The sequence below is a fragment of the Notolepis coatsorum genome (assembly GCF_963971535.1).
Source record: "Notolepis coatsorum genome assembly, chromosome: 1".
NCBI lineage: Eukaryota > Metazoa > Chordata > Actinopteri > Aulopiformes > Paralepididae > Notolepis > Notolepis coatsorum.
The window spans coordinates 237043924-237063231 of record NC_140165.1 but is presented as its reverse complement, the minus strand read 5'-3'; the positions used below and the strand labels follow the sequence as shown (position 1 = coordinate 237063231).

General features: G+C 46.7%; 1 protein-coding gene across 1 annotated transcript in view; it reads right to left on the bottom strand.

Moving 5' to 3' along the window:
* rasgrp4 (RAS guanyl releasing protein 4) overlaps nt 1-19308 on the bottom strand; it is a 69131-nt gene that overhangs the window by 46137 nt on the left and 3686 nt on the right. The window contains exons 2-15 of the mRNA XM_084319591.1: nt 16046-16221; nt 13806-13917; nt 13521-13583; nt 12876-13007; nt 12174-12312; nt 11834-12007; nt 11347-11463; nt 9557-9832; nt 7304-7384; nt 6894-6989; nt 6650-6759; nt 5501-5651; nt 4425-4461; nt 3887-4003 (exon numbers count right to left, since the gene is read on the bottom strand). Of these exons, the coding sequence (XP_084175717.1) occupies nt 3887-4003; nt 4425-4461; nt 5501-5651; nt 6650-6759; nt 6894-6989; nt 7304-7384; nt 9557-9832; nt 11347-11463; nt 11834-12007; nt 12174-12312; nt 12876-13007; nt 13521-13583; nt 13806-13917; nt 16046-16221 (1781 nt within the window). The remainder of the gene's footprint in view (nt 1-3886; nt 4004-4424; nt 4462-5500; nt 5652-6649; nt 6760-6893; nt 6990-7303; nt 7385-9556; nt 9833-11346; nt 11464-11833; nt 12008-12173; nt 12313-12875; nt 13008-13520; nt 13584-13805; nt 13918-16045; nt 16222-19308) is intronic.

The window sequence follows — 19308 nt, the reverse complement described above, 5'->3', positions numbered from 1 at the left end:
AGCACATTCGTAGCTCCGTGTACTGTGCTCTGTTCTCGTGGGTGAAGTCCGGAAACGTCGGTGTGCCAATGTATGATGCCATGGATGGCTGGCACATCGGTGAGCGTTGGAAGAGAGGCCTCCTAGGCGAGTCTCCTCTTACGCCTCTTGGTGGGCTGGTACCTGCTGGGTACCATGGCCCGCGTATCCAGGTGCTGTTCCTCGGGGCTGGTCGTGCGTCAAGCTCACCCGTGAATTGAGTCGGGGGTCTGTAGCGCAGAGCCGCGGGGGTAGAGCCTGGGCTGTACTGGACCTCCTGGTCCTGTGGAGTACTGTGCTGCTGTCGGGCTTGACTCTCCTCCTCTCCCTCTTCTTCTTCCTCTGGCAGGTCCTCTAGATCCTGTAGTCGTCTATTTAGCCTCTCCGCGGTGTAGACCGTTTCTTCCTTGTAGCTGGGTCTCACTTGGACCGGTCGGGGAAGGAGTTCGGAGGGGGGTATAGGCTCTCTCTGGTGGTCGGGCTCAGGGTCGCTTGATCGGGTAGGGGAGGGTGCCCTTGACCCTTGTCTTGACGAGGCCCTGGAACCCTGTGCGGAGGGAGGGGGTGTTGCCCTGGTGATCAGCTGCTCCATTATCCGCGCTTGTAATCGGTCGCGCTCGGCTTCGCGCTTGGTGAGAGCGAGGTCGCGCTCTGCTTCTCTTTGGGCACCGGCAGCGGCGCGCTGGGCTTCGGCGGCGGCGCGCTGGGCTTCGGCGGCGGCGCGCTGGGCTTCGGCCCGGTCCCTTACCATATTCTCTTCCGTCTGAAGGCGTCTAATCTCTAGACGTATACGATCTTCGTCGCTCCGTTGCTGCGCTTGAAGGCGTTCTCTTTCCATGGAAGAATGTTCGCGCTCACTAAGCGTCTGTGCTTGGAGTCGATTGCGCTCTGTTGAGGCTGCTAGGCTGGCGAGGAATGCCTGTGCCAGCATCTTGTCCGCCTCGCTGGGGGAAGACGCTGGTTGAGGTGATCCGCTCCTGGCAGTACTCGTTGGAGATCTGTTCTCCTGTGGCGAGTCCTGGAGATCCATCTCCGGGGTGCTCTCCTCTTCTTGTAGCGGGCAGAGTTCCATCCCTGGAGAGCTGTCTTTATCCTGGAGCTCTCCGGGGACTACTTCTTCGGTCTTGGCGGGGGGTAAAGTCATGTCGGGTCCCTCCTGGTCCCTACCGTGAGCTTGGTCAGTTACGTTAGAACCCACTAGGGCCTCTATTGGCGGGGTAGCCTGGTCGATAGGGTCGGACATAATTTTACTATCTACTTTTTCCGCGTTTACCGTCTGTAGAAAGCTAGGTAGTATATTGGCAACGTAATCCTCTAAGTACTGAGGTGTCTGCCGTCTACGCTGCGGGCGATCTACTTTAGGAGAACCGTTTTGTGGAGTGTTCATCATAGGCCATGTCAATATTAATACCACTATATTAATATTACACTAGTTACCCTCCGGCTCGAAGGACCAATTGTAACTGAGGGGTACAATTCCCTGACTGTATTGATAAGTATGGTATCATTAAACCACTACCGCTTTATGTACTTTAATTACTGGCCATACAGTACATGATATATAAATATAATGAACACTTCCCACAATGAATCGGTTCTACACAAAGTTGTCTTTAAGTATTTATTGCAGCAAAAGGTACATAATACTTCTCTATTATACTTTGGATGCGCTTATAAGGCAAAGGAATGTGCGTAGGCAAATCAATAATGAATGTCCATTCTCTGGTTACGCAGGAGGTAATTATACAACCTGAATCTTAGGGAATTATATCTATGGTACACTAGTAATATATAGCGGGAGATACTGGAAGGGTCCCCCCGGTCGTAAGCCAGCAGGGGTAGAGGATCTGTCGGTAGTAGAGAGTCTGGTCAACGATGACTAAGGAGACTCCAAGTACAGGAGACGGTGCAATAGCCTCTTGATCCACAGACGAATACAGCTGTTCTCCGTAGACTGTAGCTCCACAGTGAAGAAAGCTAGCCGGCCTCAGGCTCTCTGAGGCGCCGACTCGACTGGTCTCCTCACAGGGTAAATCCAACACGTGTAGGCGTCGGCGATTCTCCGCTCCATAAATCACAGGACCAAAGCAAATATAATCCAGCCGCAAAGGGCTATGTAGTCGTCGGGTAGATTAATCAAGTGTACATGTCCACACGGTTCTCGTCTAGGTCTCCTCGGGTGAAAGCGCCATGAAAGCAGCCCAGCCTGGATAAGCACTCTAGCTGGTACGAGGAAGCGTTGGTGATGCTGGTCACTGTAGAACTTTAGCCGCACGATACACTATACACAAATAGACTATTACTGACTTAATAGAAATATGTCGCACTCGACGGTATAGCGCCAAACTCTGACAATTCAGTTATTAATTCGCACGCGGTCTCAATGCTCTATTTTGGGGCCAAACAGGCCATACTTCACCGCACAGAGTATCGTGGGTGAGGCTTCAACTTATTGGGTAACTCTGGACTTCTGACTAAGTAAGACTAAGTGCTTCTGTATTCACCTGCGCCATATTTATATGCACAGCGAACAATCTAGTGCCAACCTCATTTCTGTCGCGTATCCCTGGGCAAGGCCGGGCATGTCCAGACATGTCTTGACGGTGACTTTGAACCTGACTCCGGAGGCATGGCTCTGGCGCCTGTGGACCGCTGTCCAATAGGAGAATGAAATATTATGGTCTGTAATAGGCTAAAGGGATATTCCGTGTATATGTACAAGGAATATACAAGGGATATCAAACGATATACAAATACTATGCAATATATATCAATCAATAAATATATATTAAACTAGATAGGACTCGTGCACATCTGGTTGGACCCCGACTGGAGGTGCAGGTCAGCGCAAGAGAGATAAATAAACTAAAAGGAGAAAACCTTCAAAGGAAAGAAGGGACCGCACACTCCACAGGACTCGTTTTTGCTTATTTATTGTTTGCACAACGCGTTTCGCTGTCGCTTCCTCAGGTGCTATGCATAGCACCTGAGGAAGCGACAGCGAAACGCGTTGTGCAAACAATAAATAAGCAAAAACGAGTCCTGTGGAGTGTGCGGTCCCTTCTTTCCTTTGAAGGTTTTCTCCTTTTAGTTTATCAATAAATATATATATTCGGTTTAATCTGATCCTTTGTAACACAATGCATAGACCTCGTAATCTGCTGTTTCATTTGATATATGACGTGTCACTGTAGCATTATGCATTAAGATTTCAGGGCTGAAGAATAAGCAGTAAACCGCTCTCTCTCTCTCTCTTTCTCAATTGCTTGCACCCCACAATTAGAGAATCACCACCTAGTAGGGGTGTAACGGTGCACAAAAACCACGGTACAGTACGTACCTCAGTTTTGAAGTCACGGTTTGGTACGGGTTTTCGGTACAGTGGGGGAAAGTTTGGCTTTCTATGTTCCACTCAGGGGTGATGTAGTGTGCAGTAACTAATTATACTTGTAGGGCTGTCAACGAATATTCTATATTGAAATTAATAATCGACTTGAAAAGAAAATTATAATAATTATATTAGATTGTGAAAAAAACAGCCCCCGGTGGGTGGTCGTTAGTGGGTAACATACCATTGTATTCGTTCGGTACACTACACAGCCCAACGGTTCGGTTCGGTACGGATACGTGTACCTTTACACCCCTACCACCTAGTACATGGTATGGCCCAGCTACATTCTCATGTAAATACATGCTGGAGGGGGTTGTCAAAATAAGACGAGGGCCCCATATTTGACGTCGAAACGGGCCCCTGAACCTTAAGGCAGGAGGTGCTACTAAAATCCCCGGTAGCACCAGCGCTGCTAGTGGAAAAGGAGCCCTGCTATCGTGTAGGTGTGCATGTATGACGACATACTGCAGCCGTTACCTTTCGTCTTTAGGTCTGGAACGGGCGTGCAGGGGCAGGAGCCTGAGACTTTGTGTTTCTTGGAGCACTCCATTCCCACCAGGTCCTTACATTGTTTATGACAGTTCACCCCACAGTCTGGATGAGGGAGAAAGAGGGATTTAATATTGAGCTTCATACACCTTCTGACACTTAAAAGAACACGCCAACATTTTGGGAAATCTGGCTGCATGTTAGCCTAGCTTAGCACAATGAATGGAAGTGGACATGACCGGTTAGCCTAGGCATTGTACAACTAACACCTCTCCCGAAGGCTAACCGGTCATGTCCACTTCCATTAATTGTGCTAAGCTAGGCAGCTAGATAGCTTTCTACTGAACTCACAGAGAGGAAACTGGTATCTATCTTCTTGTCTCTCTCTGGAGAAGACGGTAAGCTAATTTCCCAAAATGTTGGCGTGTTCCTTTAAAGACCAAAGTGATACGTTCTTATTGCCTTCTAATAACTTCTTAATCTCTTCTTGGTCTCGTGAATTGTGATGAACGTTGGTCTGGCTTACCTTTACAGTGATAGCCCTTTTTGATGACTCCCCACAGCTGTGTGAAGACATAATGTAGAAATTAGTTATGTAAGGGTAGTAGGTACACAGCGTTTGATTGGTCCTTTGAAACCAGAGAGACCATACGAAAGAAAACACAAGTAAATGGTACGTTACACTTCATATCACAGCCGGGCAAATGAACATAGACTTTAAATTAACTTTAGATCTCCCGGACGTCATTTAATTTTACTTACTCTGAAGCATTTTATATTACTTAAACATAAAAAAAAACTTGTACCGCCATTTATTTCTCAACATTTACCCCAAAGTTGTTGAAATAGTCCAACTTGGCTTTTTGTACAGAAATAAAACAGTTTTCCTATATGTTTAGCAGAAGGAAGGTTGTTGAAGCTGTTTTTCTGTCTGTTTTGGATTATGGAGACGTAGTTTATAGACATGCTGCTTAGGAAAATCATCTTTTAGCTTCTGTTTGATTGATTGATTGAAAAGTTTATTAACAGATTGCAGAATGGGTACAGTACAGTACAGCTCGATACATACAATTGTTAAGAGGATGCAGACCTGAGAAAGACTTTCGTCTTGTTTCCATCAGGGTCCCCCATTTTCAATTCATCATATGAATTCTTGGTCAGAACCATGGAATGTTTCGCAATGCACTTTAAAACTCAATTAATTAGTATCTATTGGTCAGTTTAAATGAATAGAAAACCACTTCACCACAGTCTGCAGTTGTTTTGAATTATTTCAAATGTTTAATTGATTGCATTTCTGTGTCTGTTCACTGGCATCTTGATTAGAACGTCATTTTCTTTTCGAGTCGCACTCGTTTAATCATGGCAGCGCCCAGTAAACAGACAGAAAACAGGACCATTTGAACAACTTTGGGGTGAGCGTTTGACAAATAAGTGGCCCGTATTCTATATTTAAGTAAAATAAAATGACAAGACGTACTGTCACCCAGGAGATCTAAAGTTCATTTTCAGTCTATGTTCATTTGCCCGGCTGTGATATGAAGCGAGCAGAGCGTAGTGGGAACCAGCTAAAGTAAACGTAGCCTGGGTAGCTGTACTCACAAAGCGTCCACAAGGGTCACAGAATGTCGGTCGTTTGTAGGTAGTTTCGTGGAAGTTGTGCACGTCACTGAAGTTATAGCCCAGCTTGGCACACACAGACATTCCCCTCATGAAGTAAGAGGTGATTTCTTCACGGCTGATTTGCCCCTGCCTGCGTTGGAGAGTTGGAGAGTGAAATATTACGCACATTTTCCTTCCTGTGTAATGTGATTTAGAGTTGCGTTCACATTATGTTCTTCCTGAGCCCCGTATCTGTGTACATGCAGCACTCTCTCCTGACACTAGACATCGGGAGAGAGAGAGAACCCTCTGGCATGTACCTGGGGCTGCTCCATAGACAATGAATTGGGATCTGACTTTATTACATTTACATTTAGTAATTTAGCTGAACGCTTTTATCCAAAGCGACTTACAAGTTGTGTACGACAAGTCAGCAGGAAGGGTACAACTCTTACAACTGAGTAACAAATGTTCATCAAAGAGTTAACACTTGAGTTCTACAGTGTTGAGTGCATATTAATATTAGTAGAGACATATAGTATATTTGGAAGAGTGCATGATATTAGAGGACAGTAAGAAGGGTTTTATTTAATTTAAAACAAATTATAATAATCAGATACTGTCCTAACTGTGATTGGAAGTTCGTTCCACCATTGTGGAGCGAGGACCGAGAATAGGCGGCTTCTCTTTGATGACCCTCCCGTAGCTCGGATTGGAGTGGGTCTGAGGCGGCCAGAGGATGTAGAGCGGAGGGACCTTTTATGAGGCCATAGTATACAATGTTTGCATGAGCTCTTATACCCAAATTAGGTTTCGATGCTGGTGCAGACCTAGCAATGCTAGAATATAAACAGCATGTGGGTGTAAAAGCTCACACAAACATTGTCTGTCAGAGCCCCCCCCCCCCCTTGGAGTCTATATGGAGCAGCTCCAGATTTTATGTCACAAATTGGAGGGTTCTCTCTCTGATTGCTAGCTTCAGGAGACAGTGGTGCGTGTTCACAAATACTGATACTGAACTGGCCTGGGGCACGGGAATAACATTATGTGAATTCTTAAAATGGGTGACATTCCCCTTTAAGTGTGTGATCTCTCGGATGGTCAGAGGTTCATCAGGTTCACAAGCTCGACCAGCTCAGGCCTCCTCACCTGTCAGTTTCATCAGTGCAGAAGGAGAAGGGGAAGTTGGCCGCTATCTTCTCAAAGTCCTCCTGGGGGATGTAGCCGTCCTGATCCTGGTCGTAGTTCTTCATTATGGACTGCAGGGGGCAACACACCAACCAGACACAGCGTGTCAGTGCTGCAGGAGTAGCAGTTAGTTCTGCTTTATCCTGCCGTGTAATAAGGAAGTGAAAGAGCGGAGGTTGTTGCAGAGCCAGTATTACATACTCACATCCACCATCTGTTTGACGTGTTTAGATATGGTGTCCGGATCTATCCTGGGAGTGACCCCCTTGCCCCACCATGCCTCCGCAGGTGATTTAACCGGCTGGGGAACCAATGGGAGGAGAGAGATGAGACACAGGGGGGGCTGCACCAAAGAAAACACCCACCACATAACACACTTCCCTAACGTATGTCACTTTGAGATGTGGTTCACTTTGATGTATTTCAGCACAGAGAGTCATGACTTTTGTTTTGTACCATGAGTTACACCCACAGCGTGCGTGTAAGACGTCCTGCTTGGTGTGAAAAGAGGTCACGATGAAGGTAAGGCTGATGTTGCAAATACCAATGAACAAGTCTTGTTTTTCAAGAAAAGAGACCTGAGAGAGGAAAAGTCAGTGCTGCAGTTCCACTAACCTGGATCTTAGGGTTCTTCGGTTCCTTGGTGCAGGAGAGTTCATAGATTTCATCCTCTGTGTAGTACAGGTCAAGAGACAGCTGAAAATGTAGCAGAGAACGACAATACAATATAATAACATTTGTACTTGTCAACTGTTTGTGAAGGTTGCATAAAAAAATGTGGGCCATTACAGAGCTTAAAGCTGTAATTAATAACATAATCCACTAGAATGAGCTAGATCAGTAATGTAATTAGATTACTTTGGGATTACTTTGTCCAGAAAATATGGAATATGAAAATAAATCAAACGGTAAATTGATATTTGAATAATTTCATTATCATCTTCAACCATTATCAGCCATTACCTCACATATAGAAGGACGTTTGTGTCCACATAGTATTTATAAGGTATAAACATGCATTTTCTCCTCTAAAACAAGTTCTTGCATATCCAACCAAGTAATCACCTATTTCTCAAAAGTAACTATTATAGATGGATTACAGCCACCAATTTTGGAATCAGATTACTGTTATCCTGTTACATGGCATCGACTACTCCCCAACTCTGATATTCAAAATCATTCTTCATACATCCTCTCTGGCAACAGCAGCAGCACAATCTTCCTAGTGAGGGCTATACATGGAAAATTGTGGTCCCTCACTCACTCGTACACGGACATTTTGTGGGACGTTTTGTAGGACACATGCGCAGGTCATGTTGGTGCTTCTAGTGACACCTTTCCCTGCATCTCCCTAAATCCTACCCCCAAACGGTATTATCCACATTCTCTCGTGGATATCAATTCAATTGCAAAATATTAACAACACAAAAGGTGTTCTCCAGGGGGTCATCCCTATGTTCCCCGGGTCCTATGTTCCCCGGGTTCTATGTTCCCCGCTTTTTTTAAGGGTTCTATGTTCCCCGGGTTCTATGTTCCCCCTATGTTTCCCCGGTAGCGAGTGGATTCCAAAGGGTTCTATGTTCCCCGGGTTCTATGTTCCCCCTATGTTTCCCCGGTAGCGAGTGGATTCCAAAGGGTTCTATGTTCCCCGGGTCCTATGTTCCCCCTATGTTTCCCCGGTAGCGAGTGGATTCCAAAGGGTTCTATGTTCCCCGGGTCCTATGTTCCCCCTATGTTTCCCCGGTAGCGAGTGGATTCCAAAGATAGTGACTTTTATTATGTTTCCCCTTTTTTATAGATAATTCATTTGTATCTCAATGGAGTCACGGATCTAGTCGGGCCACGTAGCATTATGTCGACCTTCGTTGTTTTAAATTATTTGATTTACACTTGTTTATTGTATTCGATTTTTGTCGACATAATGCTACGTGGCCCGACTAGATCCGTGACTCCGTTGAGATACAAATGAATTATCTATAAAAGTCTTTGGAATCCACTCGCTTGGGGAAACATAATAAAAGTCACTATCTTTGGAATCCACTCGCTACCGGGGAAACATAGGGGGAACATAGGACCCGGGGAACATAGAACCCTTTGGAATCCACTCGCTACCGGGGAAACATAGGGGGAACATAGAACCCGGGGAACATAGAACCCGGGTCACATAGAACCCTTAAAAAAAACGGGGAACATAGAACCCGGGGAACATAGGACCCGGGGAACATAGACATGTTCCCTTCTCCAGCTGCTAAACAAGCGTTCCGTCTGATCGGAACATGCTAAAAGTCTCAAATCCCTGCTACAGTGTAGCTCCGGGATTTGTGCCTGATAGCTTTATCGACTGCTTTAGCTAAGGTCCAATAGCGTGATTCCTACTGGTGCCATCTGAAATGTCGTCTGTTTTTTTTTGCCGTGACGTATACTAAATCTGGAACAGTCAAAGAAGCAGGGTGATGTTTACTACACACCTGTTCAGTTCTCACTGTGGCTCAGGGCGTGGCGCTGTCGCAAAGCTAACTGGCTACACAGCGAGCATCAGTTGCCTCTCAACACAGGGAAACTGCTTTTTCATCTAGCGCTTGCAAGAGGGATCGGCCTGAACGCAACAACACAAACTACCAGGGGAGGGATTAACGAACACAGTGTTAGCTGTCTCACCAGTTTGTAGGCCTGCTAGCAAGTGTAACCACCTACTTTCACATTGTTGCCACCGACTGGCGGCACCTACACTATAGTTGCATCATCACAGTTCTGGACCAGAAGCACGTCACTCGATTAGTCAGCCAGGGGTTCACTTGCGGTTAGCCACTCCGGCCCTAGCGGCGGCACGAGACCAAGCGCAGTTCCCACCCGCACGCCGCCCCTCACCGTGAGCAGATGCAGCAGGTCCTTGTTGGCCTCGAAGGGCGGCGTGCAGCCGTGGATGGCCAGGAGGTCATTGATGTTGCTGTAGAGCTTCTGCAGCTTGCTCAGGTTGATCTTGTCGTCCTCCAGGTAGTCCGGATGGGCCTCGTTCAGGAAGATCAGGGTTTTGAGGTGGACCCCCAGGATGGGCACCTTGAAGCCGCTGCACTCGGTGTACACCCGCCGGTAGTTGCTGTAGCTATTGTCGGAGGACAGCAGCTCCGTCATCTCGCTCAAAGCCTGTCAGGAGATCGTGGAGCAGGAAACCCAACTTTGATCAGTATCTCTCATCCCTTTCCTTAACTGGTTAAAGTGATCAGTGACTATGGTGATGTAATCTAGAGACATGCTGCAGCCTCAACCCTTAAATCCCTGGACTCTGTCCATCACTCTGCCCTCAGATGCATCACTAATGATGATTGATAAGACACTCATCACGGTGTCCTTTGTGAGAAGGTTGAGGCGAGGCGCAACAAACACTGGTATTTGGTCATTTCTAAGGCCGTCATTGGTAAGCTACCTCCTTATACTACATCATTACATCATCGACGCTTTCTCTACCGAGAAGGATAAGCGATCTACTGTCTGGTGGGTTATGTGTAGCTCTACTGTCTGGTGGGTTATGTGTAGCTCTACTGTCTGGTGGGTTATGTGTAGCTCTACTGTCTGGTGGGTTATGTGTAGCTCTACTACTGTCTGGTGGGTTATGTGTAGCTCTACTACTGTCTGGTAGGTTATGTGTAGCTCTACTGTCTGGTGGGTTATGTGTAGCTCTACTGTCTGGTGGGTTATGTGTAGCTCTGCTGTCTGGTGGGTTATGTGTAGCTCTACTACTGTCTGGTGGGTTATGTGTAGCTCTACTGTCTGGTGGGTTATGTGTAGCTCTACTACTGTCTGGTGGGTTATGTGTAGCTCTACTACTGTCTGGTGGGTTATGTGTAGCTCTACTGTCTGGTGGCTTATGTGTATCTCTACTGTCTGGTGGGTTATGTGTATCTCTACTGTCTGGTGGGTTATGTGTAGCTCTACTGTCTGGTGGGTTATGTGTATCTCTACTGTCTGGTGGGTTATGTGTAGCTCTACTGTCTGGTGGGTTATGTGTAGCTCTACTATTGTCTGGTGGGTTATGTGTAGCTCTACTACTGTCTGGTGGGTTATGTGTAGCTCTACTGTCTGGTGGGTTATGTGTAGCTCTACTACTGTCTGGTGGGTTATGTGTAGCTCTACTGTCTGGTGGGTTATGTGTAGCTCTACTGTCTGGTGGGTTATGTGTAGCTCTACTGTCTGGTGGGTTATGTGTAGCTCTACTACTGTCTGGTGGGTTATGTGTAGCTCTACTGTCTGGTGGGTTATGTGTAGCTCTGCTGTCTGGTGGGTTATGTGTAGCTCTGCTGTCTGGTGGGTTATGTGTATCTACTACTGTCTGGTGGGTTATGTGTAGCTCTACTGTCTGGTGGGTTATGTGTAGCTCTACTGTCTGGTGGGTTATGTGTAGCTCTGCTGTCTGGTGGGTTATGTGTATCTACTACTGTCTGGTGGGTTATGTGTAGCTCTACTGTCTGGTGGGTTATGTGTATCTACTACTGTCTGGTGGGTTATGTGTAGCTCTACTGTCTGGTGGGTTATGTGTAGCTCTACTGTCTGGTGGGTTATGTGTATCTACTACTGTCTGGTGGGTTATGTGTAGCTCTACTACTGTCTGGTGGGTTATGTGTAGCTCTACTGTCTGGTGGGTTATGTGTCGACTACAATACCTTGGTGACGTCAGGGGACAGCAGGTTCGAGGTGTCTTTCAGACGGGAGATGGAGCTGTGACAAAGGCCTCCAGTGACGGCCATTAGAGTATTAAAGTTCTGCAAGGCACGCAGCTTCTACACAAGGGGAGAGGGAGACATGGAACAATGTCAGGGATCTGAGAGAAAACCTGCAGTTATTTTGAGTAAAAAGAATGGATTCCCCATATAGCCAAACGAAACTAAAACTAAAACCAAGCCAAAAAGAATCTTCTCGTCCGCGGGAATCGGTCAGATAGGGCTACAGTCTACCCAGACCCAGAAACAGCTGGAGAAGGTCTGTCGAGGCGGATCTCAAGGAAAAAAGAACATCATGGAAGGAAGTAGAGAAAATCGCCCAACACCGAACCAGCTGGAGAGATTTCATGAATGACCTATGCTCCCCAAAGAGCAAAAGGGTTTAAGTTAAGTAAGTTAAGGGCTACAGTCTCTGTCACAGCCTCTTCACCTGGGCGACGTGGATGAACTTGGTGAAGACCTGGGCTCTCTGCTGGGCCGTGTGTCTGTTGAGGATCATCAGCTGGACCCACTGGGACACCCCGTTACACATCATCACAGAGCGCTCCAACGCAGGGTTGTCCCGGACTGAGCCACGTACCACGTAACTACGGTAGTCCAGGTACTAGGAAGGTGAGGGGGACAATTGGGTGGTCTGTTACTGACTGGTTCTGAAGTATTAAAAGACTGTAACATGCCGTATTAGGACGGTGCATTTTTAACCCTACTTTTAAGTATGTTTGGTCCAGTACAGTGAGTAGGCATGAAGCTGCTTGCAGTAGTCAACTCACTGAAACTTTACAGAAATTCTTGAACTCCAGGTAGCTGAGGTGTTCGGCCATCTCGTCTGGCTCCATGTGATCGAAGAGCAAGGACACCTTCCTCTTCTTCACAGAGGGCGAGGGCGCCTGGGATATGTTCACAGGGTTCCTGGGGGAGGGATAGACACATAAACACACAACGTCGTGGAGATCACACAAAGTGTCGATTTTGGGGGAACGTTTGAACAGTTACGTGAGAATGGGAACAAGCTGTAGCTCTTATCCATGTTCTGTCCTGGCTTTCCAGTTGCGTTTTTATTTCAAGATTCAAGAGGTTTATTCGTCACATACATACACAAGACACATAGTGAAATGAAGGTGGCCATGCCCGCCTTGATTGTGCAAAAAATACAAATAATAATAGAATAAAATAGAATAGATAATAAAATAGACATGATAAAAAAGTACTAAGATAAAATACAATACAATGCTAAGCTTATGAATTAAAAGGTAATGGTTCCTATATACACTACTATACAATATCCTATACAATATACAGTTATACTATGTATACTAAACTATCCTAGCTATACTAACTATACTATACAAAAACATAGTTATGTTTTTTTTTTTTAAGTGACCTTTTCTTTCGTACCCATAATTAAAGATTTTAATACATCTAATGAACTTTGTCAGATATGACTATAATCCCTCGGCGACAGGGAGGCTCACAGGCAGAAGGTATCGCTGAGCTGAGACTGTGTCTCCTCTCCGTCAGACCTGACCAGCATCCCCAGGTCCCCCATGGTCTGCTCCAGGAGGGGGTCCGCCTCGAACACCGCCGGGAACTGGCTGATCCACTGGCTACCGTGATGCAAGGGAGAGAGAGAGAGAGAGAGAGAGAGAGAGAGAGAGAGAGAGAGAGAGAGAGAGAGAGAGAGAGAGACCATGAACACTACCCAGAGCTGAGGCAGGACAATCAGCTCTGTCACACATGCACGCACGCACAACTAACACTAACTAATTTTACTTTTAAGAAAAAGTTGAAGGATGCTGTTATCAATGGTGAAATACAGTTGAGTTACTGATTTATTTAGTTAGTACTGTTAGTTTAGTTAGTTAGTTTAGTTAGTATTGTATTTGTGGTTGGAGCCTTTAGTTTTTTTGAGATTGAGATGTTGAGAATGTGCTTAGGCTAACGTGTTTCTTGTGTTTTTATTGTTTCCTTTGTTACTGTAATGTAATGTAATGTACTGTAATGGTGTAGGTTGTGTGTTGGAAGAATAGTATTTCACCCATGGGTGTAGACTAATAGCAGGGATCCATAAATAAACAAATAACACACACGCACACACACACACACTAGCACACACTAACCTGATGAGGTGACAGATCTGTGGCCGTCTCAGTCCCCTCTTGTCCGGCGGACAATCCTTATAGGTGATCGAGAGTCAAGGATCTCTGATACAACAGCAATGCAGTATGCAAACATAGCTCAAATCAGCTTTGTAGGGAAATTAGTGAATACGCAGCAGGGTAATACAAAGCCATGCCTGTTTCTTGGTTTTAGAGATTAATGAGCATGTGATTGGGTTGCGGTGCACTGACAGGGGCCAAGGGAAGGCCAATGGCAGAGCAATGTGGCAGCAGTGTGGAGGATATAGCGCGAGGAGCTTCTGGCCGAAGGTCTTCGAGGGGACAACCCAGCTGTGCATCATCAGGGTCATGTGGACCAACTGGGACCCTCTGGGGCTGGGACACCTCCCCTCCGAATCTGCAACCGGAGCACAGCGGCCACGGGGTCAAAGGTCAACCCAGAGTAGAAAAGGCAAGGAGTTCACAAGGCAAGGTTAGAGTAGTAGCATCATAGACGCTTTTGATTGTAAACCAATTCATAGAACCTGCAGATGTTTTCACACCCAAATTAGACTGATTTGTGTTCCTATCGCTAAAAAGCCGTGAACCGGAGAAACAAAAGATATGTCGCAACGTCGTCCTTCAGCCAAGGTGCTCAGGATAAAACCTTCAAGGGAGAAACATTCGGCAAGTCTTTGGAGGCTGGTGGTTCTAAAAATAATGCTCTTAATAATAAAGAGCATTATTAATGCTATTAAAAGCTATGAACCCACATTTAACCCTCATTTGGGCTATATATATATATATATATATATATATATATATATATATATATATATATATATATATATATATATATCTAAGTGACATCCTACATTTGAAGGTTCTCTCTGATTGCTAGTTGTAAGAGAGAGTGGTGCATGTTCACACATGATCGACTGAAGTGTCCTGGGACACAGGAATAGCGTATTCATTTGTAAAGTGGGTGGCATTCCCCTTTAACCCCTATACTGGTCCCATGCAGAGGAGACCTTGCACACAAATGCAGAAGAACTGTGGAATATACCAACCCTTGACGATATCTTCTTCGTTTAGTTACCTTAGGATTAACACTAGGCTATTCAAAACGTGTATCATTCTGACAGGGTGTAGTCTCACAACAGGCATGTTTAATTATACCATTGTGTAATTTAACAATATGGGGCAAAGGTTTAACTTTGACAAAGGCAAAGGCTTACGAGCGGTGATTAGTCAATGTGATTATCACAAACCTGTACTGGCTGACAATAAAATGCATGTCTGTATTTGTGTGTGTGTGTGCGTGTGCGTGTGCGTGTGCGTGTGCGTGTGTGTGTGTGTGTGTGTGTGTGTGTGTGTGAGTGAGTGAGAGAGAGAGAGAGAGAGAGGGACGGTGAACGAGAGACTGCTAGTCTGCATTGCGCTCCTGTGCTGTGACTGCCTGGGAATAGGGAATAGCTGGCTGGATGCTGGATGCATCTGACGGAACAAAGCGTGATTGTAGGACTCTCTTTTGTCTCACACATTCACCCTCCCTCGCCCCATCTCTCCCTGCCCTTCTCCCTTACACTAGATACCTCTCTCTCTCTCTCTCTCTCTCTCTCTCTCTCTCTCTCTCTCTCTCTCTCTCTCTCTCTCTCTCATTTATGTAACCTGGTAGGGATAAAGAAGAAAGGCATAGGAGGATAAGGAGTGGGAACCACACACATACATACACACACATCCCCTTCCTTTTAAAATGACCTGTGTAATGGTATACAAACACAAACATTTTTATACGCATGGACTCACACACACACACACACACACACACACACACACACACACACACACATTCCCTGCCTTTTAAAATGACCTGTGTAACGGTATACAAACAAACCGTATACACATGAACACACACACACACACACACACACACACACACACACACACACACACATTTTAATACTTTATTTGGTTCCACAAATTATATTACATAAACAGGGAATCAAATGTATCGGGGCCAAGCAGCACTGAACACTTAAGGGACACATAGCACCTCCTTCGCCACGTGGCTAAGCTGCCAATAATAGCTGAGACAGAGCAATATTTGGCAATTTGTTTGGCTTTTCTTTTAGACATTGCAGCAATTCTCAGACCGGTCATGGTGCATTTGTATACATGGCCAAGACTTCCGAACACAAGTACACTATATCTACACCTATACACCCAAGGTCAGCCATCACACTGAGCAGTGGTTGGTATTTGATATACTTGTCCCGGAAGGCCTGGTCCATGTACAGATCAAAGGTACAGCCTACTTCTACTTCCTACACACACACACACACACACACACACACACACACACGCACGCACGCACGCATGCACGCACACACACACACACACACACACACACACACACACACACACACACACACACACATTCCCTGCCTTTTAAAATGACCTGTGTAACGGTATACAAACAAACCGTATACACATGAACACACACACACTCACACACACACACACGCGCGCACGCACGGACTAACCGAAGTAGCCCAGGCAGCGCTGTATGAGCTCGTCCAGGCTGGCCGCGCTGGGGCTGGGAGCGGGGATGGGGTTCTCCAGGGCACGGGTGATGTCCTGGGGGTTCGGACATGTGTTCCGTCTCCACTGCACCGACTTCCTGCTCTTCATCCCACTGGGACTCTCAGCATGAGACTTCCTGGTGGACAGAGAGAGAGAGAGGGACACACAGAGGGACAGGCAGAGAGAGAGAGAGACACAGGGACACAGAGAGAGAGAGAGACACAGGGACAGAGAGAGAGACACAGGGACACAGAGAGAGAGACACAGAGAGAGAGAGAGAGAGAGAGAGAGAGAGAGAGAGACAGATGGACAGAGGGGGAGATACAGAGAGAGAGAGAGACAGGAAGACAGATGGATAGACAGGGAGAGAGAGCCAGAAAGATGAGAGAGGGAGAGACAGACAGAGGGAGACAGGTGGACAGGCAGGGAGAAAGACAGAGAGGGGAGAGACAGAAAGACAGAGAGAGAGAGAGAGAGAGAGAGAGAGAGAGAGAGAGAGAGAGAGAGAGAGAGAGAGAGAGTAAATAAAAGAAGCAGTAAGCAGGGAGTTATGTTGCCTGTGATAAACCAACGCAGGTCAGCGTCTGAAGAACTCTGCTCCTCAGATCTGATACGCTCTGTGTGCTTCAGCTCTGTGTGCTTCAGCTCTGTGTGCTTCAGCTCTCTGAACTCTCACAGGCAGCGAGCCGTGCCACACGTTGACATGAACAACACCGCACTCTGCCTGTGCACATGCACACGTCGCCAACCAGCTCAGAGACAACATGAGAGCAGTCGTGAATCTCACCTAGTGATAGTGACCGGACAAGAAGTGGTTGCCTTTTTTTTTTTGTCACCGAATCTTTTGCTTACCTAATCGTAAACGTCGAGGACGCAACGTCTGTCCTGCCGTATGTATAGGCTGAGTCAGAGATCTGCCCGTTGCGTATGTCCATTACAGAAACGGTGTGTAGTAAGACAGTGGCGCGGTGTGGTCTGTCTCTATGGCCGATGTGATGACATTACCAGGAAACCCTCTCAGAGTTCAGAGAACTAGCGGCAAGTTCCCTGAATGACCAGACATACAGTAAATCCCCTTCTCTTTGACCTCTCCGCGCTGGTCTGGTACAACGTGTTCGTTCCCCAGAATCCTGAACCCTTTCACGCCCTCACGCACACGTGTTCCGGCACTTTATGTACTACACACCGATGGACGCTCAGGGCAGCGCGTGGCATACAGGCATACAGGTCTTGTTCAATATCTACTGTATTTATACGACAAGCTCCCTGGTACATCCTGTTCCATCTCACCAACACACCATATCGCTCCACCACACAGAGCGTGGATAGGTGCAGGTGGGGGCCTTCGCTCTACCACCACAGAGCGTGGATAGGTGCAGTGGTAGGGTCGTGGTATTGGTGTTTGTTGACACAGCTGTGGCTAGATCCCATAAATGGTAAACGGTGCATTTATATAACCGCTTTTATCCAAAGCGTTTTAAAATGTGTTCCTCACATTTTACCCATTCACTCACACGTTCACACACCGACGGTGGAGGCCACCATGCAAGGTGCCAACCTGCTCATCGGGAGCAATTAGGGGTTAAGTGTCTTTCTCACATGCTGCCCGGGAGGAGCGGGAATCGAACCGGGAACCTCCGGATTACCAGACGACTGCTCTACCTCCTCAGCCGGGGGCAAGATGTTGTATGTTTATTTGGAGGTTTCTAGGTGGTGGGAGTGGTTAAGGTGAGGTTAAGGTGAGGAATGTTTATTAACAACTTTTTAGGTGAACATTAGGACAAGCTGTGGCTTCGCAGCTACCCGGTCAGGAAGTGACGATGGCGGTGCCTTAGCCTTAGCGGTGACCTCGGGTGACCAAACCAACACAGATTTCAAACATCCTACGGCAGCCATTCGACAGTACAGGTTTGAATGGGAGCGCCGGTTCTATCAATTCATGTTCTGTGAGCTCCACGTGCTGTATCTCCCCTGCCTCCTGCCTAGCCATTCACACTCTCTCTCAATTAAATTCAATTAAATTCAAATGGCTTTATTGGCATGACGTACTTCTACATGTTGCCAAAGCAAATGATTAATATTAAACATAAACATGGATTACAAAACAGATATCAAAGTACATACAAATATCATCATAATATCATCATATCATATGATATATATATATGATATATGATAATATATAATGATATATAAATATCATCATAAAATAAAACATCTTACAGAATAGCAAGCAAGTGTAATGTGACACAGACTCTCTCCCTCTCTCTCTCTCTGCTCCTCTCTCTCCCCCTCTCTCTCTCCCCTCTCTCAAGTTTCAAGGGCCGATGGCCGTTTATTATGTGTCACAACAAAATACAGAATACTTTATAATGAAATCCTAGTTTCTGTATGAGCCCCTGAGAGTGTGCTACATACAGTAAATACTCTCACTCTCTCTCGCTCTTCTCTTCTTCTCATCCCTCTCTCTCTGTCTCTCTCTCACTGTCTCTCTCACTCACTGTCTCTCTCTCTTCCTGTCTCTATTTCTCTCTGTCTCCCCCCCCTCTCTCTTTCTCTCCTCTCTCTCTCTCTCTCCTCTCTGATGGTGGTCCTCGGGGGTATGTGGTGCAGAGGGGGGCCTCCTCCAGTGATAACCTCCAGGTCCAGCCTGCTGAGCCAATCTCAATCTCCTCTCCCCTCCCTCCTCTCCTCTCCTCTCCTCTCCTCTCCTCTCCTCTCCTCTCCTCTCCTCTCCTCTCCTCTCCTCTCCTCTCCTCTCCTCTCCTCTCCTCTCCCCTCTCCTCTCCTCTCCTCTCCCCTCTCTCCTCTCCCCTCCTCCTCCCCTCCCCTACCCTACCCTCCTTCTCCTCCTCACCCTCGCCTCATTTAACTGGCTATTGACTTCAAAACACCAGTGCTGACGACAAACACACACACCTGCTGACGACAAACACACACAAACACACACACACACACACACCATCATGTGCCTACAGTACGTCTCACACGAGGACAGGTGAGCATCACAGCACACTGGGACATTAGCGTAGAGGTGAGGACACAATCAAGGTGGCGTCAGTCACCCCTGCCGCGAGCCTCTATCGCGACAGCTGGCCGACGTTTAGTGGAGTTCGGGGCGGTCTGGGTACACGTCTCTCCTTCTCAGTACAATGAGCGATCTGTAGCCAAGCGGGTCTCTTTGATGAGTCAGTCAAGCACCGTCTCTCCCAGAGAGGTGATA